Here is a 21,885-nt window from a genome sequence, read left to right on the forward strand (position 1 = left end):
CTGGGCACCATATGCCTTCCAGCCCTCCAGGGGGGCCTTACCCGTACAGCAGAAGTAGAAGCGCTAGCACAGGCAGGTTGGTAGAGGACACATAGGACTTCTGCTGGAAGCAGATGAAGATGATAATGACCAGCGTGGCAGGGACCACATAATTGCACTAAAAGTGAAACAAGAAAATCAAGTTCACCCCTAAGTCAGAGACACAATACACCTCAAGTCTTCACCATCACAGGACAAGAAAGGGCAGATAAACATAGCAGAGAATAACTTTGAATTAATGAAGCCACATAAACTATTCATCAAAATAGTGGACAATACATTTTGACAAGCATTTTACCCTTGGCTGATTTTATAAACTGCATGCCCTTTCTGTCTTTCCAACAGCTAAGCCAAGGTGTCACGCTCAGTAAACTTACTGAACGATGGATTCCCAGTCAGAGTAATTACAATTTCACAGGCAGCAAATAAGCTTCCAGTATTCTTCCCCAAGATGATTGTGTGTTTCATCATTAATGCTATATTAGCGTCTGCCCAAGTTCAGGCTCACATGTAATCTATTTATAAGCGCTTACCTTATAACATGAATGCCAGAATTGTTTCATCACATGAGAAGTATTTTCAAGTCTGTCCTGACAGTGTATCAAGCCTTACAATGCAGATATAAAGACGTGACTACAGGACAATTAAGAGAATTCATAGCTAGCAGGGCAAAGCACAGGCAGGGAGGTGAAAGGCGGCTTGTTGGCTGTTTGAAGAACTTGAGCTTCAGACTACAGGGCTCTGCCTCGGTCCCATCCTTCCCCATGTTTATCAGTAACGCAGGTGAAGACCTGCTTTTAGCAAATTTCAGAGTCTTGAAAGCAGGGAGTGACAGATAACACACAGACAGCTAAGTGAGGTCTCTGAGTCCACAGACTTGATCTTTCATCTCTGAATCCCCTGCCACAGTCAGATACATCATGAGTACTCAGTATGTGTTTATGGGATGAAGTAATTACTGGGGCAAGACAAAAACAAGAGCAAATGGATACGAAACAAGATGCAGTGTAACACGGATAAATGTAAAGTTTAGGTTCAAAAAGTCGGGGCTCCGGGGTGGCTCAGTGGGTTAAAGCCTCTGCCTTCGGCTCAGGTCATGATCCCAGAGTCCTGGGATCGAGCCCCGCGTCTGGCTCTCTGCTCGGCAGGGAGCCTGCTTCCTCCTCTCTCTCTGCCTGCCTCTCTGCCTACTTGTGATCTCTCTCTGTCAAATAAATAAAAAAACAAAATCTTTAAAAAAAAAAGTCAACTGCATTAGTGTAGAGGGAAAGAGACCCCATTCACCAATCATTCTGTGAAATGGAAATTTCAGTTCACTACCAAGTTGCTAACAAGGCAGCTCTCCTTCTGCATGCAAAACCATGGGCTGAGTAATGACAGTATGGGATAAAGATCCACTCTAGGCTCGGAACACAGAGCACAGCCTGAACACAAGGTTACTTCTGGGCTTGGCTTTTAGAAAGGAACATTAACAGTGTGGAGCATGGCCACAGAAAGGCAACATATCACATGTCTGAGAGGTTCACAAGTCTGAGAGGCTTGGTATAATCAGCAAAGACATCATCCTCACCGTCATCACTCGCGTTTGTACAGTGCTTTGAAGATGACGAAGTGTGTTCTCATATATCTTACATGGGGAAGACTTAGGTGAAATGAAAGTTGTCTTCAAATACCCAAGGGGCTGTGCAGTGGGAGGATTAAATTTGTTCTGTATGGCTTACAGTTAATAGAAGTCAAGGGAGATACATTTCAACTCCACTTTACAAAAATCAGAACTACAGAATTCTTTGAAGTCCTCCATACTGGTCTGAACAGAAGCAATCTATTAGAGCTGGCACAAAAACATATTTGGAATGGATGGATAAGCCTCTGGGTAAAATGTATAGAGTTTTCAAAGGAAAGACGGATTTCATACTAAGGCAAAGAACACCCTGCTTCTGGAGGTGAAAGCCTACCAGACAGGGTAGAGACACTGGGTTGTGACTAAGCATCTTCCAGCTCGATGTTACTTTGAAAAGTAGTCACTCAAGAAATTAGTGGTAGTGATGGTGGTGGTATTCATTGCAGTGTAAACAGATTTTTTTCCTGTGGTGTGAGATCAGATCTGTATTTGAGGTCATGTTTAGTGTCATGGGTGTACATACAACTACTTCTGCCTTTTTCTTTTTCATTCCTTTTGACTACCTAAAACAATTTTAGAAAAGCCAGGGGCTCTTTCATCCAATCCACGGCCCTAATGATTTATAAAACAGCAGCAGACGGAGGTTCTTACCATATCCCACACGAAATTAGAGAGCCAATAGATGACAGGCTTCACTCCACTGATGAACTGCAGGTGCTTTGCTTTGCTGACCCGCTCTTGGATTAGGAACACGACAAAGCTGGCTGGGACGAAGGACATTGCAAAGATGACACAGATGGACACAAGGACATCCACTGATGTGGTCATCCTGAAAAAGAAAGACAATGACAATATGAGGGGCCACTAATGCAGCTGAGAACTCAAGCAAGCAATATACACGCATGCAACTGCACACACACCCACACACACGCGTGCGAACACATGCACGCTTGCATGCAAACACACATACACAGATATCGGAGATGTGAGGCACCGCCCAGGGGGAAAAACCGACTGACCAAACGTATTTTACTCAGCGTTAAAGATGATTATTTTCAAATAAAAAAACCCTAATAATTAAAATGCAAAACTAATTTCAATGAAGTAAAAAAGAATCCACTGCCATAATGAAATTATCAAGGGAAGTCTAAGAATGGCCAAATGGCATTCACTTTGGCCTTCTGTTCTTGACCCTGAAGAGCATTAAGTTGTAAATGTTCACATATATAGGACCAGTGTACTCTGAAAAATGAAATAAAGCAGAAGTATTAGGATGAAACTATTCAAATAATTTTTGGCTATAAATAAATTTGAAAACAATAGTGTGCAGCATATCGATCTAACACACAGCAAAACTTCTATCAGATTCTATTAAAGGAGCATAGTTACAAGTCCATTAAACAGGGTATAACATAAACTATTTTTATATGCATTAATTTTATATAAACTTGGTATAAAGATCCTAGTGGTATATATTGGTATTCTACAGGAGTTAAACAGAAATAGCTGTGCTACACGCTGTACACAGGAAAGAATCTAACATGTGCTGAATATCAACAATGTGCTGAGTGCTAGACTTGGCAATTTACATGAATTGCCTCATTTAACACCATACATCTAGAAATATAAAAACCAGAGTCAAACGCAGATGTCTATGATTCCAAAGGTTACGCACTTTAAACTGTATCATACTGGCTTTAAACTTCTTTCTCTCTCTCTCTCACACACACACACACACACAAGCTTGATTCAGGAATTAAAAGGACAAGCTGATAAAAGCATGTTTCACCAAGTTTACAAACAGTGGTTTCAAAACTAAAAGAGCTGGTTTTCTCTTAAACACTGTGTTAATGATGAGTTAAATTATTTTAGGATTTTACCGACAATTTCACTTTATATAAATTCCCTACATGTAATGGTTTTTATCCATCAAAATCCTTGGTCTTCTGCAGTTTAATCCTTGCTGGCCGATTCATAAAGCGATCATTTTCTGCCCAGAACCTGAATTCATAATGTAACTGTATCCTCAGCTGGTACTCTACAAGCAGCTTCACACTTCCCTCCCCAACATGGTGGTCCCACCAACAGCTTCTCCTGTCCTCACCCCCACCCAGTTAGATACAGCCACGCTTACAGAGCCACTTCTGAGAGCTGCTGCTTGGTGAGATTCAGGGGGTGGTTGAAGGCCGTAATCCCATACTGGCTGGGGTTCTCTCCCTTCTGCAGGTTGGCCCGGAGAATGGCATTGTTGATGACATTCAAGAAAGAGCTGATGGCATGCCAGCCCTTGTTGTTGAACCACACCTGAATAAAAGACGCCAGGTACAAAGTAATGCTTCCAAATCCTGCTCTGGGAGGTCGGTGCACATGCAAGACATTTTTAGAATTCCATACACCAGGAGAAAACATTAGGGTCAGAGAACATGGCAAAGAGGTAACAGCAGCCACTGCGCTACTTCTGATCTTCAACTCACTCAATCCTTACCACATCTTTAAAACATGACTCCTGCCTCTGTTTCTTGGATTAGGAAACAGAGGCTTAAATAGGCTAGGTAATTTGGTCAAGGTCACAGCGGTTCAGTTGGTACATCTGTTGGAAAGCCAATTCTCTTTATCATCATACTGTCTGGGCTCCATGGTAAAATTAGTAGCCTGCTCTTTTCTGTCCTGAATATGCCTATCAACATTAGGAGCTGAAAATACTTAAGTACTACTGTTCATCAAGAAGCTACCGGCACACAGGGCCTCACCTTGACATTATTTTTCGTGTCCAGTCCTGTCATGAACCTCCCCAGGCTGCTGAGAAATCGATCGGCAGAACTGTCCTGTGAACAACAGAAACCTGCCTCAGTTGGGATGGTTCACAAGGGAAGGGCAACAGGACAACCCTGTGAAGGGCAACGTCGTTGCTGCCTTGTTCAGCCGAGCAAGACAGGAAACTACAGCAGGACGGGCGCCCAAGAAACAAGTGACCAGAAATCTAAAGCACTGGTGTTGCCATAAACCACAAGTTTTTGAAAGAATCACAGGGACACCCTGGGACTCCAAGTTGCCAGGGGCAGAGGTCTTGCCTAACTGGGTGGGGAGCATGCTTCAAAGTGTTCCCCAGGGGTCCTCTAAAGACCTAGAACTAGGCCCAGTGGGCAGATGTGTCGGACACATGGGATCTGGGCCTCAAAACTGGAGACACAGACTCTAGGATTATTATGGATACCATGATCCTGGAATCCAGGCCCGCGGAGCCCTCATTCTCATTTAGAAAACGGGAAACTCAAAACCCTGAGAAATGAAGTGAGAGCCTACAAGGTCCTGCCATCAGTGTAAAGGAAATGATTCATTTCCTTTGTAACCAGTGATTGTTTCAGGGAAGTATGTTCGAAGCCCAGTTTATTTACCTACTGGCTAAATTCATAAAGGAAGTTATACTGAGAGCTTTTAAACCTCTGAATTTTTTTTTGATCTATGTTTTCAGATATTAAATATATACTGAATAGCTCAGTCTTGGCTGGTGCAAGATCAGCTTTGTATTCAGTCCTAAAAACAGTAAGTGGCAAGGTGATTAGATGTACCTGCCAACTACTCCCACTTAGTGGCAACTCTGGGCCCATCTTTCTGACATGTCCTAGGATGGATACCTACCTTGGCCAGCTTCAAGTGCTTCTTCACTTCCTTGATGGCATTATTAACTTCTTGACTTGAAGGAAGTGAATGAGAATTACTGGCACCCAGGGAAAACCCTCCATACCTAAAAGGACAGCCTGACATTAGAAGACAGAGCCATACACAGTATCATTCAGCAGCAGACATCACATGAAGGAGTGTATGCATCATGGAGGTGAATGTTTATTCGAAGCAAGACCAAAGTTAAAAGTTAGACTTGGAGAAAGCTTCATCTTGGCCTCCTCTGATGTCTTCCGGCAATCTCTTGATTCTTAGGGTTACTGCCCAAGTGGGAAAGAGCTGCTCTGGGATTACACACAGAGTGAGGTGTCTTTCATCTCATAGATACTCCTGCTGCCCCTCCCCCAGTGACCCCAGTCTGCCCTTCCACATGGGTCTCTGAGTGTCAAGGCAAGGAGACGGGGAGTTAGGGGAGGACAGTGACCAGAGTAGCCTAGGGAGGCTTAGAGACAGGCCATGGGCCTTTCCTAGCATAAAGGCACTTTAGGGGCCCCAGTCAGTATCTGCTCTGTGCAGAGTTCTACGGGTGTTGGCCCCTGGGAAAAAGGAAAAGAGGGAAGGTGGACAACAGTGACAGAGCTGAGTTTGGAGGCAGCCATAGAAGGCTTCTCATTCTCTAGAAGGACAAACTGGCGTCAAGGGTTGCTCCTGCCTTTCTTCCCTAGTGCCGCCTGTTCCTTCAAAACCAAGGAGAGAGAATTTCAAATACTGTGGCACTAAATAGCTTTGATGCCTCTTATTTCATCCAAGACCTTCTTGGTCTCATTCTAAAGGCCTAGAAATTGTTCCGGAGTCCCCAGGGCCCATGGGGAGTCTGATTTGGGCGGGGGAAGGGGGGAAGGAGGGGAAGTATAAACAGAGTAAGGTACTTCCCTTCCAACACCGTGCTTCCCCGCTAAATCCCTAGAGACCTTCAAGGAACCACTGAATCTCCTCATGGGGATCAGAATGCCACATGTTTCAAGGGCATCTAAAGTGGCAGCTGAGCACTGAGCAGAAACACCAAGGGCAAAACAATCCCCACATCCCAACTTGCTGGGACCCGAGATACCAGTATCAAAGTCATCCTTCTGAACTACAAGAGTCCAGACAAAATATGGGCTAGCACAGAAAGAGATCAACTTACCTAAACTCATTCACCCAGATCTTGTTCTTTAAACTGCAGAAGCCAAAGAAAAAGAAACGAAAAATCAGTTCAAAGAAACATTGATCGTATTCCTGTATTACTGATGATACAAAAGAAGTTACTATCTACCTGAGGAGACAAGCCAGGATAGAAAGAATCCTGTGATCAGTCTTGGGCAGGGGCGGTACGCATAGAAGGACATCCACCCCAGTCACTTTCCTTATCCCCATCTTAAAACCTTGTTATTTATATGAAAATCATGCTTTGGATTAAACCACTTCAAAAACCACCTTGCAGACAAAGATGTGACTGAACTAAAAGCTTTTTTTGTTTTGTTTTAATTCTTTTTTTTTTTTTAAAGATTTTATTATTTATTTATTTGACAAAGAGAAATCACAAGTAGATGGAGAGGCAGGCAGAGAGAGAGAGAGAGGGAAGCAGGCTCCCTGCTGAGCAGAGAGCCCAATGCGGGACTCGAGATCCCAGGACCCTGAGATCATGACCTGAGCCGAAGGCAGCGGCTTAACCCACTGAGCCACCCAGGCGCCCCTGTTTTAATTCTTTTTAAGGAGGCTCCATGCCCAATGTGAGACTTGAACTCATTACTCTGAGACCAAGAGTCACATTCTCGGGGCACATTCTCACATTCATGAGAAGCACTTTATACATATCAATGTCATTTAATTAACACAACAAAATAATAAGAGCAACCAGAAAATAGTAAGAATATCACATACTCTACAAATGAAGACTTTTTCAAGGACAACTGGCTGCTCCTGGTAAAGCGGATGGTAAGTAACAGAATTCAAATTTGAAGCCAGATTTACTTTTTTACTGACATATAACTGACATAGTAAACGATATAAGTTTAAGGCGTATAACAGTCTGATAAGACATATTTAGATATTATAATAGGATTACCACAGTACCTCCATCATGTCCTGAAATCATCATCCCTTTTGTTGTGGTAAGCATATTTAAAATTTAGTTTCTTCGCAACTTTGGAGTTTATAATTTGGTATTGCTAACTATAATCACAATACTGTACATCTGCTCTCCGGAATTTTTCTCTTGCACAGCCCTATAATGATATAGGCTGCCTTACCTTGATGCTGACAATTAAAACTTCAAAAAATTTATCTGTTCTAGGTTGGGAGAATATCCTAAACTTCCAAAAGCCAACATCAGGCCAAAATTTGATATTTTTCCCCAGAACTAAGCTATTTTTAAACATTTAATTCCCCTATTCAGGACTGAAAAAAGGGCCAAGTTTAGTAAATAATGACCTTTTGGCTATGATCTGCACATAGGTCTTCACCAAATAATCTGAAATGTTTCTTCCCGTCAGGTTCTGAAGGATGTCTGCAGTGTTCTGTTTTCTCTGTCATCATAGAAAAAACAAGCACAAATGTCTTTATGGACCACAATTGAAACAGGAAAGAAGAAAGAAAAAGATTAAGAACTACAATGACACATGTTTCTTGATCATGGATCACAGTGTGACCAGACTTGTCCACAGAGCCAAGGTGCTGCCATCAGCCAAACACCGAGGCCTAGTCCATTCTGCCCTCACCATTGGCTGTTCACTTATGCCAAACCAAGATGTCCCCCAGGAAATTATTCCGAGATACTCAACAATAGACAGTGGAACATGACTCGTTACAGTCACCGAGACTCTCAGGGAGCAGTATCACGGACTACGCCCGGTGACTTCTTTGGTTCATTAGAGTTATATTGATGAATAGATACACCATTATTTTATTTATTTATTATTAACATATAATGTATTATTTGTTAGATACACTGTTATTTTAAAGAGAAGTAACCAGGGCTCAAGTTCTCACACCCATTTACAATTGCTTGTCCTCACCCTGCAACCTAGATGCTGATAAAGCAACAGAGGGTGATCACAAGCATGCCTCTTCCTGAAACTGTTCTCAGAAAAAGGCTTAGAACTGCTCCCCCCACACTCACAGTCTCAGAGACTGTCAGAGTTTTAAGACCCACAGAAGTCTCATGGACCAGTCTCCCTAATTCAGAGGTGAGGAAACAGGCCCAGGGGCTGAGCGGCCTGTCTGAGGTCACCAGCTCATCTGTGGCACAAGCAGGGATGGAGCCGGGTCTGTCACAAGATATTGTGTCACATTACCTCAGTGGGAGAAACCAGACTGTGCCTTCCAGAGCCCACAGATCCAGAGTGCTGAGATCTGGTTTTAACTCAAACAAGTAAGTAAGCTAGGCTGACTTTTCAAAATAGAGAAACAAGTTACACTAAGGTATAGGAACTTGCAGACCAATTCTCTTCCCCTCAAAACCCATATGCTATTCTCTCTGATAAGAATTAAGCTCAAGACTGAAAGACAAGCCCCTGACAGGATAGGTCAGCTGTTCCTTCCTCCCCAGCAGAAGCTCCCAGCCCGCCTGCACTGCCATCTGCTCAGTCACGGAGAGCGACTCACCTGTGGAGGAGGCAGCCCCCCTGCCCCCAGGGGACACACGGGCAGCATCTTCTTGATTTTGTCACTGCTACACTGGCAGGTGGGTGAGGGGTTCTCCATCGTCCAGTTCCCCTTTTGGAAGAGGTCCACGATGGTCTGGGGGACCGGGGCGGTGGTCCACTCCTCCTCCCCCACGGAGCAGGGCATGTTTCTGCAAAGGGAGGACATCAAAGGTAGCATCACCTGAGAGGACCTGGCCTTTCCTGGAGCCTCAGGAGCACAGACCAATCAATAACAACCACAAACAGGCATCTGTGCCCTCACCATTTGTTTGATCTCCCCACAGACCTGTAAGCTGCAAACTCACCTTATAGTTAAGGATGAAGGAACACAAAGAAGCCCTAAACACTCATGTACCAAACTCCAGGCAATCCAGTCTGCCAGCATTTGGTCTCTTGCCCCTGTGTTCACTCAGTAAATATTCAATGAGCACATACTATGTGCCAGACAGTGTGCTGCATATTTGAGGGCCTGGGGTGAACAAGACAAAGTCCCTGCCTCCTGTAGAGGAATCTGGCAATAAGCAAATGTCACTTAGCCAAAAACAAAGCAAAATAAGAGAACAGTGAATCAGGGGAAGACAGACTACTTCTTCCTAGGAAGGTGATTCTTCTTCCAAGGCATGAACGACCAGAAAGCAGCAGCCAGGGAAAGATTTGGGGAGAGAAACACTACAGGCAAAGGCAATGGAAGGTTTAAGTACAAAGTCCCTCAAAAGAAAAGAACTTCCCACGTTTGAGGAACAGCAGGAAGGCAGTGAGCTGGCACGGGATGAGGTAGGAGGGAGAATGACGGGGAGGACGGTGGAGCGAAGCCGGCGCCAGATGACACGGGCCTGGGAAGGAGTCGGCGCGTTATGCTCAATGTTCCCTGAATGGCAAGATTCGTTTTATGGTTTAAAATGAGGACAGGGGCACCTGGGTGGCTCAGTTGGTTAAGCAGCTGCCTTCAGCTCAGGTCATGATCCCAGCATCCTAGGATCGAGTCCCACATCGGGCTCCTTGCTCGGCAGGGAGCCTGCTTCTCCCTCTGTCTCTGCCTACCACTCTGTCTGCCTATGCTCGCTCTCTCTCCGTCTCTCTCTCTGACAAATAAAAATAAAATCTTAAAAAAAAAATTAATTAAAAAAAAATAAAATGAGGACAGAATTGGGGTTTGCAGGGGACGCAGTGAGGGTGCTCAGTACATGAAGCACTAGGTTGTCTGCAAGGATCTTGAGGCCTTTACGCCTGACGCAAGCTCCGAATCACTGTGGACCATCACCAACACGCTTGCCCTCTTGGGTCTTATCTTCTCCACCAGTCAAATAAAAGTACAAAATGACATGTTGAAACATGTCATTTCTAATATCCCTTCCGGTTCCAAGGTTCTACAATGCACAGCTACACTCTTTATATTATTCTTCTATGTACTAAAAACATCAAAATCAGTGCACTGCTCTCTAGTTCTCTCTAAGCACTGTAACTTGATGGAAATACTCCAAAAACTTCACAAGATGACTGGCTGAGACAAAGCTCAATGCCACAGTCAATGTCCCAGTAAGACTTCCCTCAGTTGTACTCCTTTTGGTGGAACCTAGAATGCGAATTCAGGAAAAGCTGCCTGAATGGAGACCTTCCATCACCCCTGCAACTCCACATACACATACACACATACACACACAGCGGTGCTCTGCCCCAACCCTGTGAATCCTCTGACAGCAGGGACCAGACCTCCGCTGTCTGAACCTGTCTAGCCCTGAGCCCAGACCCAGCTCCTTCTATGCTGCCACTTACCTGAGTCCATACTACTCAGCAACAGTGTATAATGACTGCACCTTATCTCATTCTTCTACCTCCCCTATGAAACATGCAGGTATGTTAAAAGTCAAAAGTCTTGTGACCTCAGCGAGGATGTCCCCATGCCGTTTTCCATCACAGTCATTTCATTCTTTAGGAACTGATATTGGCTGCTAGGGCTTACTTACCCATGAAGCAGTAAGTACCAGCAAATGCTTAGGAAATATCCAAGAATAAGAGCTAGCGAGGACATGGTAGTTATCTATCTAGAAATCTGCTCTGAAACCTTGCTTGCCTAGGTACCTGGCTCCCTGGTCTGTCCACTTGCAAAGTCAGTAACTTCCCTTTAAAACCTGGAATTCAAGTTAGTCCTTCTCCAATCTTCCTATACCTTCCACACTCTCTATAATTCCTCCAAGTCTGTGTTATAACTGAGCCAGAATCTCATTCTACCTGAGCCTGGAACCTGCATGGGCCTTGGCTTGGGTCACTTGGAAACTCACCTCTCTTCACAGTTGTTATGCATGAAGACCTCCACACACCCCTCCCCCCAGCCCACTTAGAGACACAGGCATTTCACTGCATTTATCCATATACTACCTACTTCCCCTAAAAAGGATTTTGAAGGAAGGTACAAAAATATGCAACCCCAAAAGAAGAAAATATCCATTTTTATACACAACAATATAGAACACATTTTCAGGTTGGTAAAGTGAAGTAGCTGATAAATCAAACTGAAAATTCTATATAATGGCAGCTTATCTCTGCTTTTAGGTACAGGAGCTGGCAGAAGGGAATAATGGTAAAGCACTGGATCTGTACAAAGTGCTATTTGAATTAAATATTAATCTCTAAAGCAGCAAATACATATCTGTAATGATTTTGCTCTGCAGGATGACAGAAAACTCTCCTAGTTGGCTCTGTTCATTCCTAGATTCTGGTTAAGTTATTACATCAGTTTTTTAAAAATAAAAAATGCTTCAAATGATAAATGATCCTAGTCACCATGTGACATCTATCATAGTTGATAACCATAATACAGCAGACATCGAACCAGGTGAGAAGCAGAAGACAATCCAGAGATCAAGGGTCTCAGAGCTCAAGGGGCACTTACGGGATCGGATTTCCTTCCATACAGCGGGTCCCGAAGCCAGGGTGTCTGGTGAGGGCATTCAGGAGTTCCTGGGTGCCCAAGTCCTCAGGAGCATCATTACTGTGGGTACATGAGAGGTAGCCAGCTCAGCGATTCATTAAAACCAGGAACTGGGAAGTATTGTTCTTCTGAATGGAATACTTTATTAGGCACTTCTTGTGTGCCAAGCTCTCTTCACCGAAATGAGCAAAATGCAAAATGTACCCAAAAGGAGCGGACACTGATTGTGTATTTGAGATCAAGGTAAGGGACAGCCCTCTCGGCTTGTGTAAGTTGTAATGAATAGAGTTGTGCATATGGGTGTGCACACATGTATAAACACCCATGCACATCTATCTATCTATCTATCTATACTTCTTTAATGTGAAGGAATTCGTGAAGAACCAGTTTTTCAAAAATACTTTCAGAATTATCCATGAAATGTGATCCAAACAAGAAGAAACACAAGGCTAAAGAAGGAAGAACCGATTTGTGTATTCATAAAAGCTTCTCTTTTATATCACTGAGATACTTCTCCCCATCTAAAGGTCTACAAATATTACAAGACAGAGGAAAATTTCTGTGGAAGGAAGTAGAGAAATTCCTTTGTCCCTTTGTTTGAAGCACTGGATTGTTACAGAGTAGCTAGCATTCTCTAAAGAACACTCTTTAATATCTGTAACACAATAAATACACAAAATGTACTGTGCAAACAAGAACCTGGAGGTGTAAAGCTGTGACCATGTACAGAAGCCCTAGGACAAAATGACAAAATTAAAACATAGCTATGAAAAGCCCACAGACTATAGCTTCCTCACAAATGTTTTGCAAGGACAGATTATTTAGGTAAAACACCGATGACCGTTCCCAGTGACAGCAGAATAAAAAGAAAGGAGCTCAAAGCAGGAAGAGAGGTGGGTCTGTTAGTGGAGGTTCAGTTCGCTGGCATTCTTTGCATATGATATTAGTTTGTGTCGGGGCTTTAGAACAGCTGATAAAATCCAACCCACCCTGTTACTCTTGAGTCCACCTCCCCTAGGCCCTCAGCAGTGTCAACACTTGGTCTGCCTGAGCTCTCTTCTCTCCTGGGGCACAGAAGGCAAACACGCACCTGACAAATGTGTACTGTTCGTTGTACATCCAGGGCTGAAGTTCCAGGCTGGGGTACTTGCCAAAGGGGGGCACGATCAAGCTGAACACCAGGGCAATGCAGACAAACACAGCTGGCAGGACGATCTACAACCAGGGGACGGGGGGGGGAGAGGAAATGGCCAAAAAAAAAAAAAAAGGTGGGGGGCAAATGTCAGAGAAAGGGGCCTGGCACAAGCCCCTAAGAGTCCAGCCCAGCCTCCCAGACCAGGCAGCAAGCAGTCAGTGCCACAGGACCCAGAACAAAGCTCCACCAAGGCATTCATGGCAGGTGGGAAGCAGCAGATCCTGAAACCAAAACCTCCTCCCTCCAGGGCATTTCTGGAGGCTGACAGCACAAAGCCAGAGGCTGTGGTCACCCAGCAGAGACATGAAGCTCAAAATTTTACAGACAAAATGGTGGTCACATGTCAGGGGGACTCTGAACTCTGGGTCCTGCCCTCTTCCCTCTGAAGACCCAAGAAAGACCACGACAGGCCATGAGCCCAGCTCAGCTCAGAGAAAGGCCGACAGAACCAGCCCTGCACCAGGAGCCAGAAGACAAGAAGCTTGGTTCTGTGCCTGCCATGAGTGTATCCATGGGAAGTCACTCCCGCTGTGGCCTCAGTAATCTCACTTGTAATCTAGACTAACGGACCCAGTCAGATCCCACGCTCTGAAAGGGAACAGCAAACCCTGTCACCATGGAATGGCCTCCAAAAGAGTCATTACCTAAATCCTTCTTTCTGAGAAAATACTGTATGACAATTATCTCAGTTCGTTATTGTTCCAACCCTATCACCAATCAAAAAACAAAGTAGTTGATCTCAGAGAGACTAAGTACCTTGCCCAAGGTCACACAGCCAGTAAGTAGCAGAACCAGAATTCAAACCCAGGTCTCCGTGCTCCAAACTCATACCCCCTCATTACCCACACAGTCTGCAGGGAAGAATTTCTGCAGATGCTTTCTCTGTACTTCTCGGTTTTATACAGCAGGATAACTTTATCCCTACTGACCAAGTGCCTTAGCATGGAAACACCAACACATAGGCAACAGTGTAAGGAGTCTTTTCTGTTTGCCCATTTTCTGCTGACCTGTCTGGCCACCTTTCTATCAATTTGCAGTTAAACATCGACTTACAGAAAAGTCACGATTCCAAGAAGTTTATATGTCAAGTGCATCTCAGGTTATGAAAACTGAATTTGCCCAGCCAATGTTTCTAAACTCTGTCCTTGTTATGCCATCCTCTACCATAAAACTCATACACACACACACACACACACACACACACACACACAGCACTACTAAATGCTAGGCCCACTCTAAGCACTCACTCATTTGAATCCTCATAACATCCCTACGTAACCGGCACGTTATCTTCATTTCTAAAGATGAGGACAAGGAGGCACAGAGAAGTAACTTGCCCACAGATGCGTGAGTGACAGGAAGCAGGACTGGGATTGAAAGGCGAAAAGTCTGGCTCCAGCATCTACCCCATACCCACGACCCTCTCCTGCCTTCACTGGTCAGGGAGTCCGCAGCCCACCCGTGAAGCCAGAGTCGCTGGCCTCGAGCAGCACTTGTCACCTGAGCAAAGAATCCCTTCCGACTCCGTCTGGCAATCAGCAGCCTCTTCCACAGAAGGGCCACAAACTGCTGCTGTGTGAGCTTCCAGCCCTTCACCTGGTAGGAGCCTTTGCCATCCATCCCGCTGAGCAGGTCTGTTTCTCTGGATTCTGCAGGAAGCCAACACCAAAGGTCACCTATTATCTGAGGCAGTTTTGACATTATCATGCTCCTCCCTCCAGTATCCTCATGGAGGCTTGTGTTTGAAAGCCAAAGTCTCTCAGAAGTCAAGGGCTTTCGTGACAAATCATTGTCCCAGGAAAAGTTAGGACCCCAGATGCCCCACAGTGGCACTTTCTGCCTATGGCTCTTGTGTGGGGAGTGCAGAAAATGAAGGTGCCTTGAGACAACTGAAGAGAAGTGTTCACACATAACTGTTGTACATCAAGCCATTCAGATGAACCACGTCATCCTTGATAGAATATTCTATGAGACAAGCCATGCATTTGGCTGACAGAATTGAAAACAGACAATGCTGATTTGCCTACCATCTGTTATTTTGGTAAAAGGTGGATACGTTCAAATGATCTAAGTACTGACAATGTCTGAAATCACAGAAAACATGAGGGCCACACACTCATAGGAGCAGGACTGGGAGAGCCAAAAAGTTTCTGTATCTCAAAATTGTATAAAATTGTACAAAAATCCTTGTCCTAAACTAATGATTCCTAACTGAGGTGCTTTCACATCTTACCAATATTTGCTTGACTTCTTGCCTCCCTTTCTCGGTCTCAGTCAAACACACGGGGACACACTCTACCAGAATACCTAAGTCTTAGGTACAATTAGCCCTAAAAGGTGACTTAGTTCAAAAACCATTCACCCGTTCAAAGAATATTTATTTAACAATTTAAACACCCTATCTAGGCAAGAAACTGGGTCTGCACAGAAAAGATAATCAATGGATTCAGAAGACGGAGGGGCCGTCCTTTTATACATCTCTCAAGTGAAAGATCTCAACTAAATGAAGAAAGTGAGGAGGGTGGGAACCTTCAGGTTTGATAGTTTGCCCAATGTTGTAAGGAATGCAGCTTTTTTCAACTTCCCACTTCCCTTTGGACCCTGTAGGCATCTATCATCCATGCTCAAGGCCGTTTGTTAAAAGGAAATGTGGGAGTATACTAGGCAAGAATTCACTTTCAAACAATGGGACACAAATCTCGCCCAAACAGACCTGGGTCTACATCAGAATCATTAGGATCAGCAGCATCATCTTCAGTGAATGGGCGAAGGCAGCTCTGCTTGTCTCCAAAGGCCCTTCTGTTTCGTCTTGCTGGCAAGGTGCCATCTGCAGGCAAAAGGAAAGAATCCCACATTTTATTTTATTTGTAACAAAACAAGCCATCCTCATCTGCCACAAATGTATACACTAAAAATAAGAATAGGATAAAACAAGTGAAAGGGAAAGGCACACTACTGGTGAGCTAAGACAGCCTACAGGAGGCACTGCCCAGAGAGCGTACAGTTGCCCCAGAGGCTTACCGGAGGTCTCCGCATCCACCCCACTCTCTTCAGCCACTTTGAGAAATATCTGAAAAACGGGAGTGAGAACAGTATAAGCACCATGTGATGAGAGCAACCATCACCGCCATGATTATTACATTACTGAGAGGCTTGTTAGCCCCTGAAGACAAAAAGTAAAAGCTGCATTTATCAGTAATACTTTGCCAGTCACTTGGGAGTGAAGGCATTCTTCACCAGAGAACACGTCCCCAGTTGTGAGAACTATCAATCCAGACAATCATTTTCAAATTAAAGGTAGGACATTAGAACACCAGAGAAGAAATGTGTCCTGAATCTAAAGGGAGCATGTTAGGTGGGTTCTTCCAGGTGGATGGCCCCCAGATCTCTGAGTAGGCCAGCATCGTGATAAGTCATCTAAGACCAAATGATCAAAAGATGATGGGTTCCCCGTTACTAGAAATAGTATGGCAGAGACTCAAACATCATAAGAGAATGTGAACTAGCCAATGATTTCTAAACTCTGAACTACAGACCACCGCCCAGAAAGCATGTAATAAAAGCAGTGACGTTGAGGTCTTACCTCTACAAATTCTGATCCAAAGACCCTGGCGCTGAGGACTCAGAATTTCTATCGTCAATAATAACCCCACAGATGATTTCTCTGTATGGCCAAACTTGGGGACCAATGGGCCAGACAACTTTTGTATCCTTTCCAGCACTCCAGGTTTATGAAGCTGTGATCTCTAAAGGGAGGTGATGCTGCTACACAGTAAAGAGAGCATGGGTTTTGTAGCCCAAACCCTCAATGCTGAACCCTAGCTCAGATTCCTGAGTGCCCACTTTATTATCTTATTATGGGAATAATATTAAGTTGCAATGATTTTTAGAAGATTTTATTTATTTAAAGAGACAAAGTATGCATGAGCGGGATGGGGGGATAAGGGGTGGGGGTGGACAGAAGGAAAGGGAGAGACAGACTCCCAAGCAGACTCTGTGCTGAACACGGAGCCTGACACAGTGCTCAAGCTCACAACCCTGAGATAATGACCTGAGCCAAAATCAAGAGCCAGATATTTCATCAACTGAGCTACCCAGGAGCCCCTACAATAATTAAAACAAACAACCCCACACACCCAGTTCAGCACCAGGCACACGTGGATTTTCCATAAATGTTGGCTCTTTCCTATCCATGGTCACAACACAGCCATGTCAGGGAGCCATCCTAATACAGCTCTCCTGCTATCTTCCACCACAACTTTAAAGGGTTAACTGTGGCCAATAATACCCCAAATGCAATGATGTAAGGACTCAAATGACCAGCTCCATGGTAATCCTATTTCTCTGGGGGAAAAGGAGGCTACCTGTCTGGCCTTGGGCCTGTGGAACCTACTCCACTCTGATAGTCAGTCACCGAACTTACTTCTTCCAGAGTGGTCTCCGAGATGCCATAGCTAGAGATGCCCAGGTCTGAGAGTCGGTCATCAATCTCATGGAAGAGTTCCACGAAGGCCCCTTCTTTGGCAGCTTCGTAGGGCAGCACGTAAGTCAATTCATGCCCAATGTCTTCCACGAGCCGGGCCTCAGCCACATGCTTCCTGATGAGGTTGGAGATGGCAGAGACATCTGTAGGGACCAAAGCACAAAGACGGCTCAGCCAGCTCAGAGGCCTCCCAGCAAGAGCCGGCCATGCCTCACCTTCTCCCCCTGCCTACTCCTCAGAGGCCAGCTGCCCACACATGATACCCGTTTCCGATACTCAAGTCTTTCCACAGGTTCATCTCTGGCCTGAGAGTCCCTGAGGCAAGGACTAGGTCTTATTCACCTCTGTATCACCAAAGCCTGGAACACTATAGGTTCTCGGTACATTGTGGGCGGGTGGGTAGGTGGGTGGGTGAGAGGAAGAAAGGCCAAAAGGGCTGAAGGAAGGAATGGTGGGTGGAAGGAGGGAAGACTTTCAGAGGTTGAAAGTCTTGTGTCCATTGCCTAGACTCTAAGATTCTTCCATGGAAAACCTGAGTAAAGAAAAATTAAATGATTCTTCGCCCTTCCTAACCTTTTAAAGGAGGCTCCTTCTCTTTATGTCAATAAGGGACTAATCAGTTTGTGGAAGGAGACATCTCCTTGGAAAAAGCCAAGTATTAGGACTGGGCACAGATGGACACAGTAAAGGCTTCTGCTCCATGGGTGTTACTGGTGACACTGGTGTCCTATATGTAGCTCCAAAGGAAGACCCAGCAGACTGCTCTCCATCTCCTGGGCTCTCAGTCTCCTGAGATACTGAGATCCAATCCCTTCCCCAGGGCTTGGCCCTCAGCTTCTCATCCCTGGTCGCCAGTGTCCAGCCAGATCTATTCCCCAGGAGATCCTCCACCCCCAGTCATGTCAGCCTCTCGGGGACACTGCCCTGCCAGCTGCCACACCAAGCTCCGGGCTCCCCAGCAAGCATTAAGCCAATCTGCACCCTCTCCCAACCCCCACCCCAACCCCCAGCCCCAACCCAGCAGCAAACCTTGAGTCAGCGCCACCAGCCTCTGCACCTCTCCTCCTCTGCCTCCACTCTGCCCAGCTCGGGGAAGCTCAGGCACCACCTGAATAAGAAACCCCAGAGTCCTTACCGATGGTCAGCGTGTCACTTTCATGGTCACTGCCCAGGCCAGCATCAGAACTGCTTTGAGAAACACTGTCCTCCTGATGGCAAAGAAGGAGGTGAGAATGGGTCAGGGACTGAGCAAGGTACAGCCACCAGCACCTTCGCCAGGGAGGGCTTCCATGAGGCTCTACCATGTGGCTCCTCCTGGGAGGCAACTGACTGGGCAGCCGTGGCTTCTGAAGCCCCCGTCTGACACGTGTGTGCTGTGCACACGGGAGGCCAGCACAGAGCTGGCCACAGAGTGCTGTCACCACACACTCACTGACCCTCCTAGGCATGGGATTCACCTGCCTAGTTGTCTGGCTCAGGGCCTCTCAAAGCTTGATTTCTGTTGAGCCACCAGGGGACCTTGTTAAAATGCAGATTCTGATTTAGTGAGTCTGAGCTAGGCCTGCGTTTCTGCATTTCTAACAAGCTCCCAAGTAGTTCCAGTGCTGCTGGTCCTCACAACTTCGAGTAACCGGGCACTAGTTAAAAGGGAAATAAGCAGATAGGAGTTGAAGTTTGGAATGTCAATGTTTTAGGTGCCACTGGTTTCAGCACACAAATGACTCACAGAGGTGTACTGTGGAACAGAGGAAAACCTACCTGGTTATTGGGGTTTGGTCCCACCTCTGTTATTTACCTGCTCAGTGACCTACAGGCCTCATTTCCCTAATCTGAGATAATAATCACAATACCTCCCTCCCACTATTGCTCTGCACTTGGAGATGACTGGAGTTTAAAAAAAAGTTCATAAGTAATAACATGTGTGATTCAACCTCACTCTGACTGCAGGAAGAGATGTGGCCTGAGCTTTCTACAAAGGAAATACAAGGTGACTCCAAAGGGACCGCAGTGCAGGGAGATGGTGACCCCTCAAGTGGCAGAGTGGGGTGGATGTGGACAGGCCACTCCCAGCCAAACAAGTTCTGACTCCCTGGCCTGGCACCAGCCCAGCACCGAAAATACAACGCACCTTTTTCAGGTATGACACAGTGCTACTGCTGTTTCTGCAGGAACTGAGGGAGGATTCCACATCCTTCTTGACCAGGGTCAGGTAGTAGCCTGTTCCCAGCTGGTTCTTCAGAAACAGGGAGGAGCCCACACAGCACAGCTTTCCATGGGAAATGATGGCAATCCTGTCCCCCAGGATGTCTGCTTCATCCATATGGTGTGTGGAGAGAATAATGGTGCGGCCTGCCAGGCACAAACACAAGGACGTGGGACAAGTGAGGCCTATTGGTTCTCAACAACAGAATTAATGGAACTACAGACAGATCAGCAGGGGCCACTGAGGCAGAAGAATCTGGAAGCCTGTGTAGCAAAGCCACCCTCACAGAAATCAGAACAGGAACATTCATCTGGGAATTTGCCACATACCAGGCAGGGTGCTGGGTGACCTGCATGCGTTCTTATTTAACTACATCTTCTGGGAGGCAGGCACTACTGTTATTGGAGGCAAAGAAATGGAGACAAGTTAAATGACTTTTCCAAGGTCTCAGGGCCAACGGGAACTGGCTCCAAAGTCCATATTAAAATCTGCTTATCTGCTCTTTCAACAAACATATACAGAGTACCATGCTGGGGACAGAGATAAACAAAGACACAGCCTCTGTTCTCAGTCATCGGTCTGAAAGGGAACACAGCTACAACAGATACTGTAAGCTCTAAGCTAGAGGTAGTTCTGGGGACCATGCCCTTATCCCCATTTCTCTTCTTGCCAGCCCCTAGATAATGAAGGGAATCCACGTTACGTGTCTTAGAAACCAGGCCTTCCTTCCACATCCATACCATGCGTGAGCATAGAGCTTTAAGAAAAGAAGTCCCTGGGGCTCAGTAGGTTAAATCCTCTGCATTCGGTTTGGGTCATGATCTCGGGGTTCTGGGATAGAGCCCCACATCGGGCTCTCTGCTCAGCAGGTGGCCTGCTTCCTCCCTCTCTCTGCCTGCCTCTCTGCCTACTTGTGATCTCTGTCAAATAAATGAATTAATTTAAAAAAAAGAAAAAAGAAAAGAAGCCCCTTATTGCTCTTGAAAAGCAATTCTGCTGCTCTGTCAAGGACAGCCATGAGCCACAGGCGTACCGCTCAAGAGCCTCTCCCTCCCTCCCTCGAGACAAACACATATCAGCTACCTTGTCGGTATTTCAGCAGGAGCTCCCATATTCCCCTGCGGGAGTAAGGGTCCACACCGGCTGTCGGCTCATCCAGAATGACAACCTTGGATCCCCCAACGAAGGCCAAAGCCACAGACAGCTTTCTCTTCATTCCGCCTGTGAGAGAGAGACATTCCAGGACCGGCCCCAGACAGCGAAAGCAGAGGCATTGAGAGACAAATAGAGGCACCCACCAGGGACAAGCCAGGGACACATTTCTGACCTACTCACCCACCCCTACACTGGGACTCTGGGGCAGCTGTTGCTTTTCCCATGACGGGGGCAGGGTGTTGGAGGAAGGGGAACTCACCTGACAGTTGACTTGTTTTGCTTTTCAGTTTGCTGGGTGGCAAACCAACATCCAAGGCCATCTGCTCCATCTCTGCTTTCACGTGCTTCTCCGAGAGCCCCTTCAGACGTGCATAGAACCAGATGTGTTCTTCCACGGTCAGCCTGGGGATGCAAGGGCAGGTCAACTCCATACCCCACAGTGCTTCCTGACCCAGAACAGAAGAAAAGAGGCACATTTCCACTGCCCCCTCCCTGACCTTTTCTAACTTTATCAACTTCTGAAAAATAATAGGAAGAATCAAGACAGAACAACTGCAAGCAACCACTGGAACTGCTGAAGACGCCAAAGCTGGAATGTGACTGGTCTGTTCCAGCCTAGCTCCAGCAGGCCTGGCCACCAGACATCAGGCAGTTGCAACTTTTAATCTCAGACCCTCAAGGGGCTCACCCCACAGCTCCATCGACCAAGTAACTGGGTCAGAATTCACCTGGAGCAGCCCCCTCCAGGAACTCAGAATGTGCAAGAAGGGAGGTCCCTGTGAAGAACATGAACCTGAGTTGTTCAATTTAGGTAAGAGCAAACGGGGACCCAGAAGGGGAGAAGTCCTTGCCCAAGGTCACAGAGCCCAGGTCTTTCTCAAGAAGCTCCACCACGAGGGCGCCCTGAAGGGGCCTGAATTGCAGACAGGCCAACGTGAAAGGAAGCAATGTCT

The 21,885-nt window shown here is 45.9% G+C and overlaps 1 protein-coding gene across 4 annotated transcripts in view; it reads right to left on the reverse strand.

Moving 5' to 3' along the window:
* LOC101679430 (phospholipid-transporting ATPase ABCA1) overlaps positions 1 to 21,885 on the reverse strand; it is a 127,477-nt gene that overhangs the window by 15,136 nt on the left and 90,456 nt on the right. For 3 of the 4 annotated variants that reach the window (XM_013053829.2, XM_013053827.2, XM_013053828.2), the window contains 18 exons: positions 21,192 to 21,334; positions 20,861 to 20,998; positions 19,703 to 19,923; positions 18,604 to 18,682; positions 17,515 to 17,717; positions 16,113 to 16,161; positions 15,805 to 15,918; positions 14,592 to 14,740; positions 12,987 to 13,111; positions 11,858 to 11,956; positions 8,927 to 9,116; positions 7,754 to 7,848; positions 6,468 to 6,500; positions 5,300 to 5,405; positions 4,411 to 4,485; positions 3,795 to 3,964; positions 2,312 to 2,489; positions 42 to 157 (listed from right to left, as the gene is read on the reverse strand). In XM_013053829.2, coding sequence (XP_012909283.1) covers positions 42 to 157; positions 2,312 to 2,489; positions 3,795 to 3,964; positions 4,411 to 4,485; positions 5,300 to 5,405; positions 6,468 to 6,500; positions 7,754 to 7,848; positions 8,927 to 9,116; positions 11,858 to 11,956; positions 12,987 to 13,111; positions 14,592 to 14,740; positions 15,805 to 15,918; positions 16,113 to 16,161; positions 17,515 to 17,717; positions 18,604 to 18,682; positions 19,703 to 19,923; positions 20,861 to 20,998; positions 21,192 to 21,334 — 2,283 coding nt within the window. Of the gene's footprint in view, positions 1 to 41; positions 158 to 2,311; positions 2,490 to 3,794; positions 3,965 to 4,410; positions 4,486 to 5,299; positions 5,406 to 6,467; positions 6,501 to 7,753; positions 7,849 to 8,926; positions 9,117 to 11,857; positions 11,957 to 12,986; positions 13,112 to 14,591; positions 14,741 to 15,804; positions 15,919 to 16,112; positions 16,162 to 17,514; positions 17,718 to 18,603; positions 18,683 to 18,709; positions 18,783 to 19,702; positions 19,924 to 20,860; positions 20,999 to 21,191; positions 21,335 to 21,885 lie in introns of all 4 variants that reach the window. The other variant, XM_004747735.3, reaches the window with a different exon arrangement.

This window comes from Mustela putorius, unplaced genomic scaffold (assembly GCF_011764305.1).
Source record: "Mustela putorius furo isolate JIRA1106 unplaced genomic scaffold, ASM1176430v1.1 tig00000580_pilon_pilon_pilon, whole genome shotgun sequence".
Classification (NCBI taxonomy): Eukaryota; Metazoa; Chordata; class Mammalia; order Carnivora; family Mustelidae; genus Mustela; species Mustela putorius.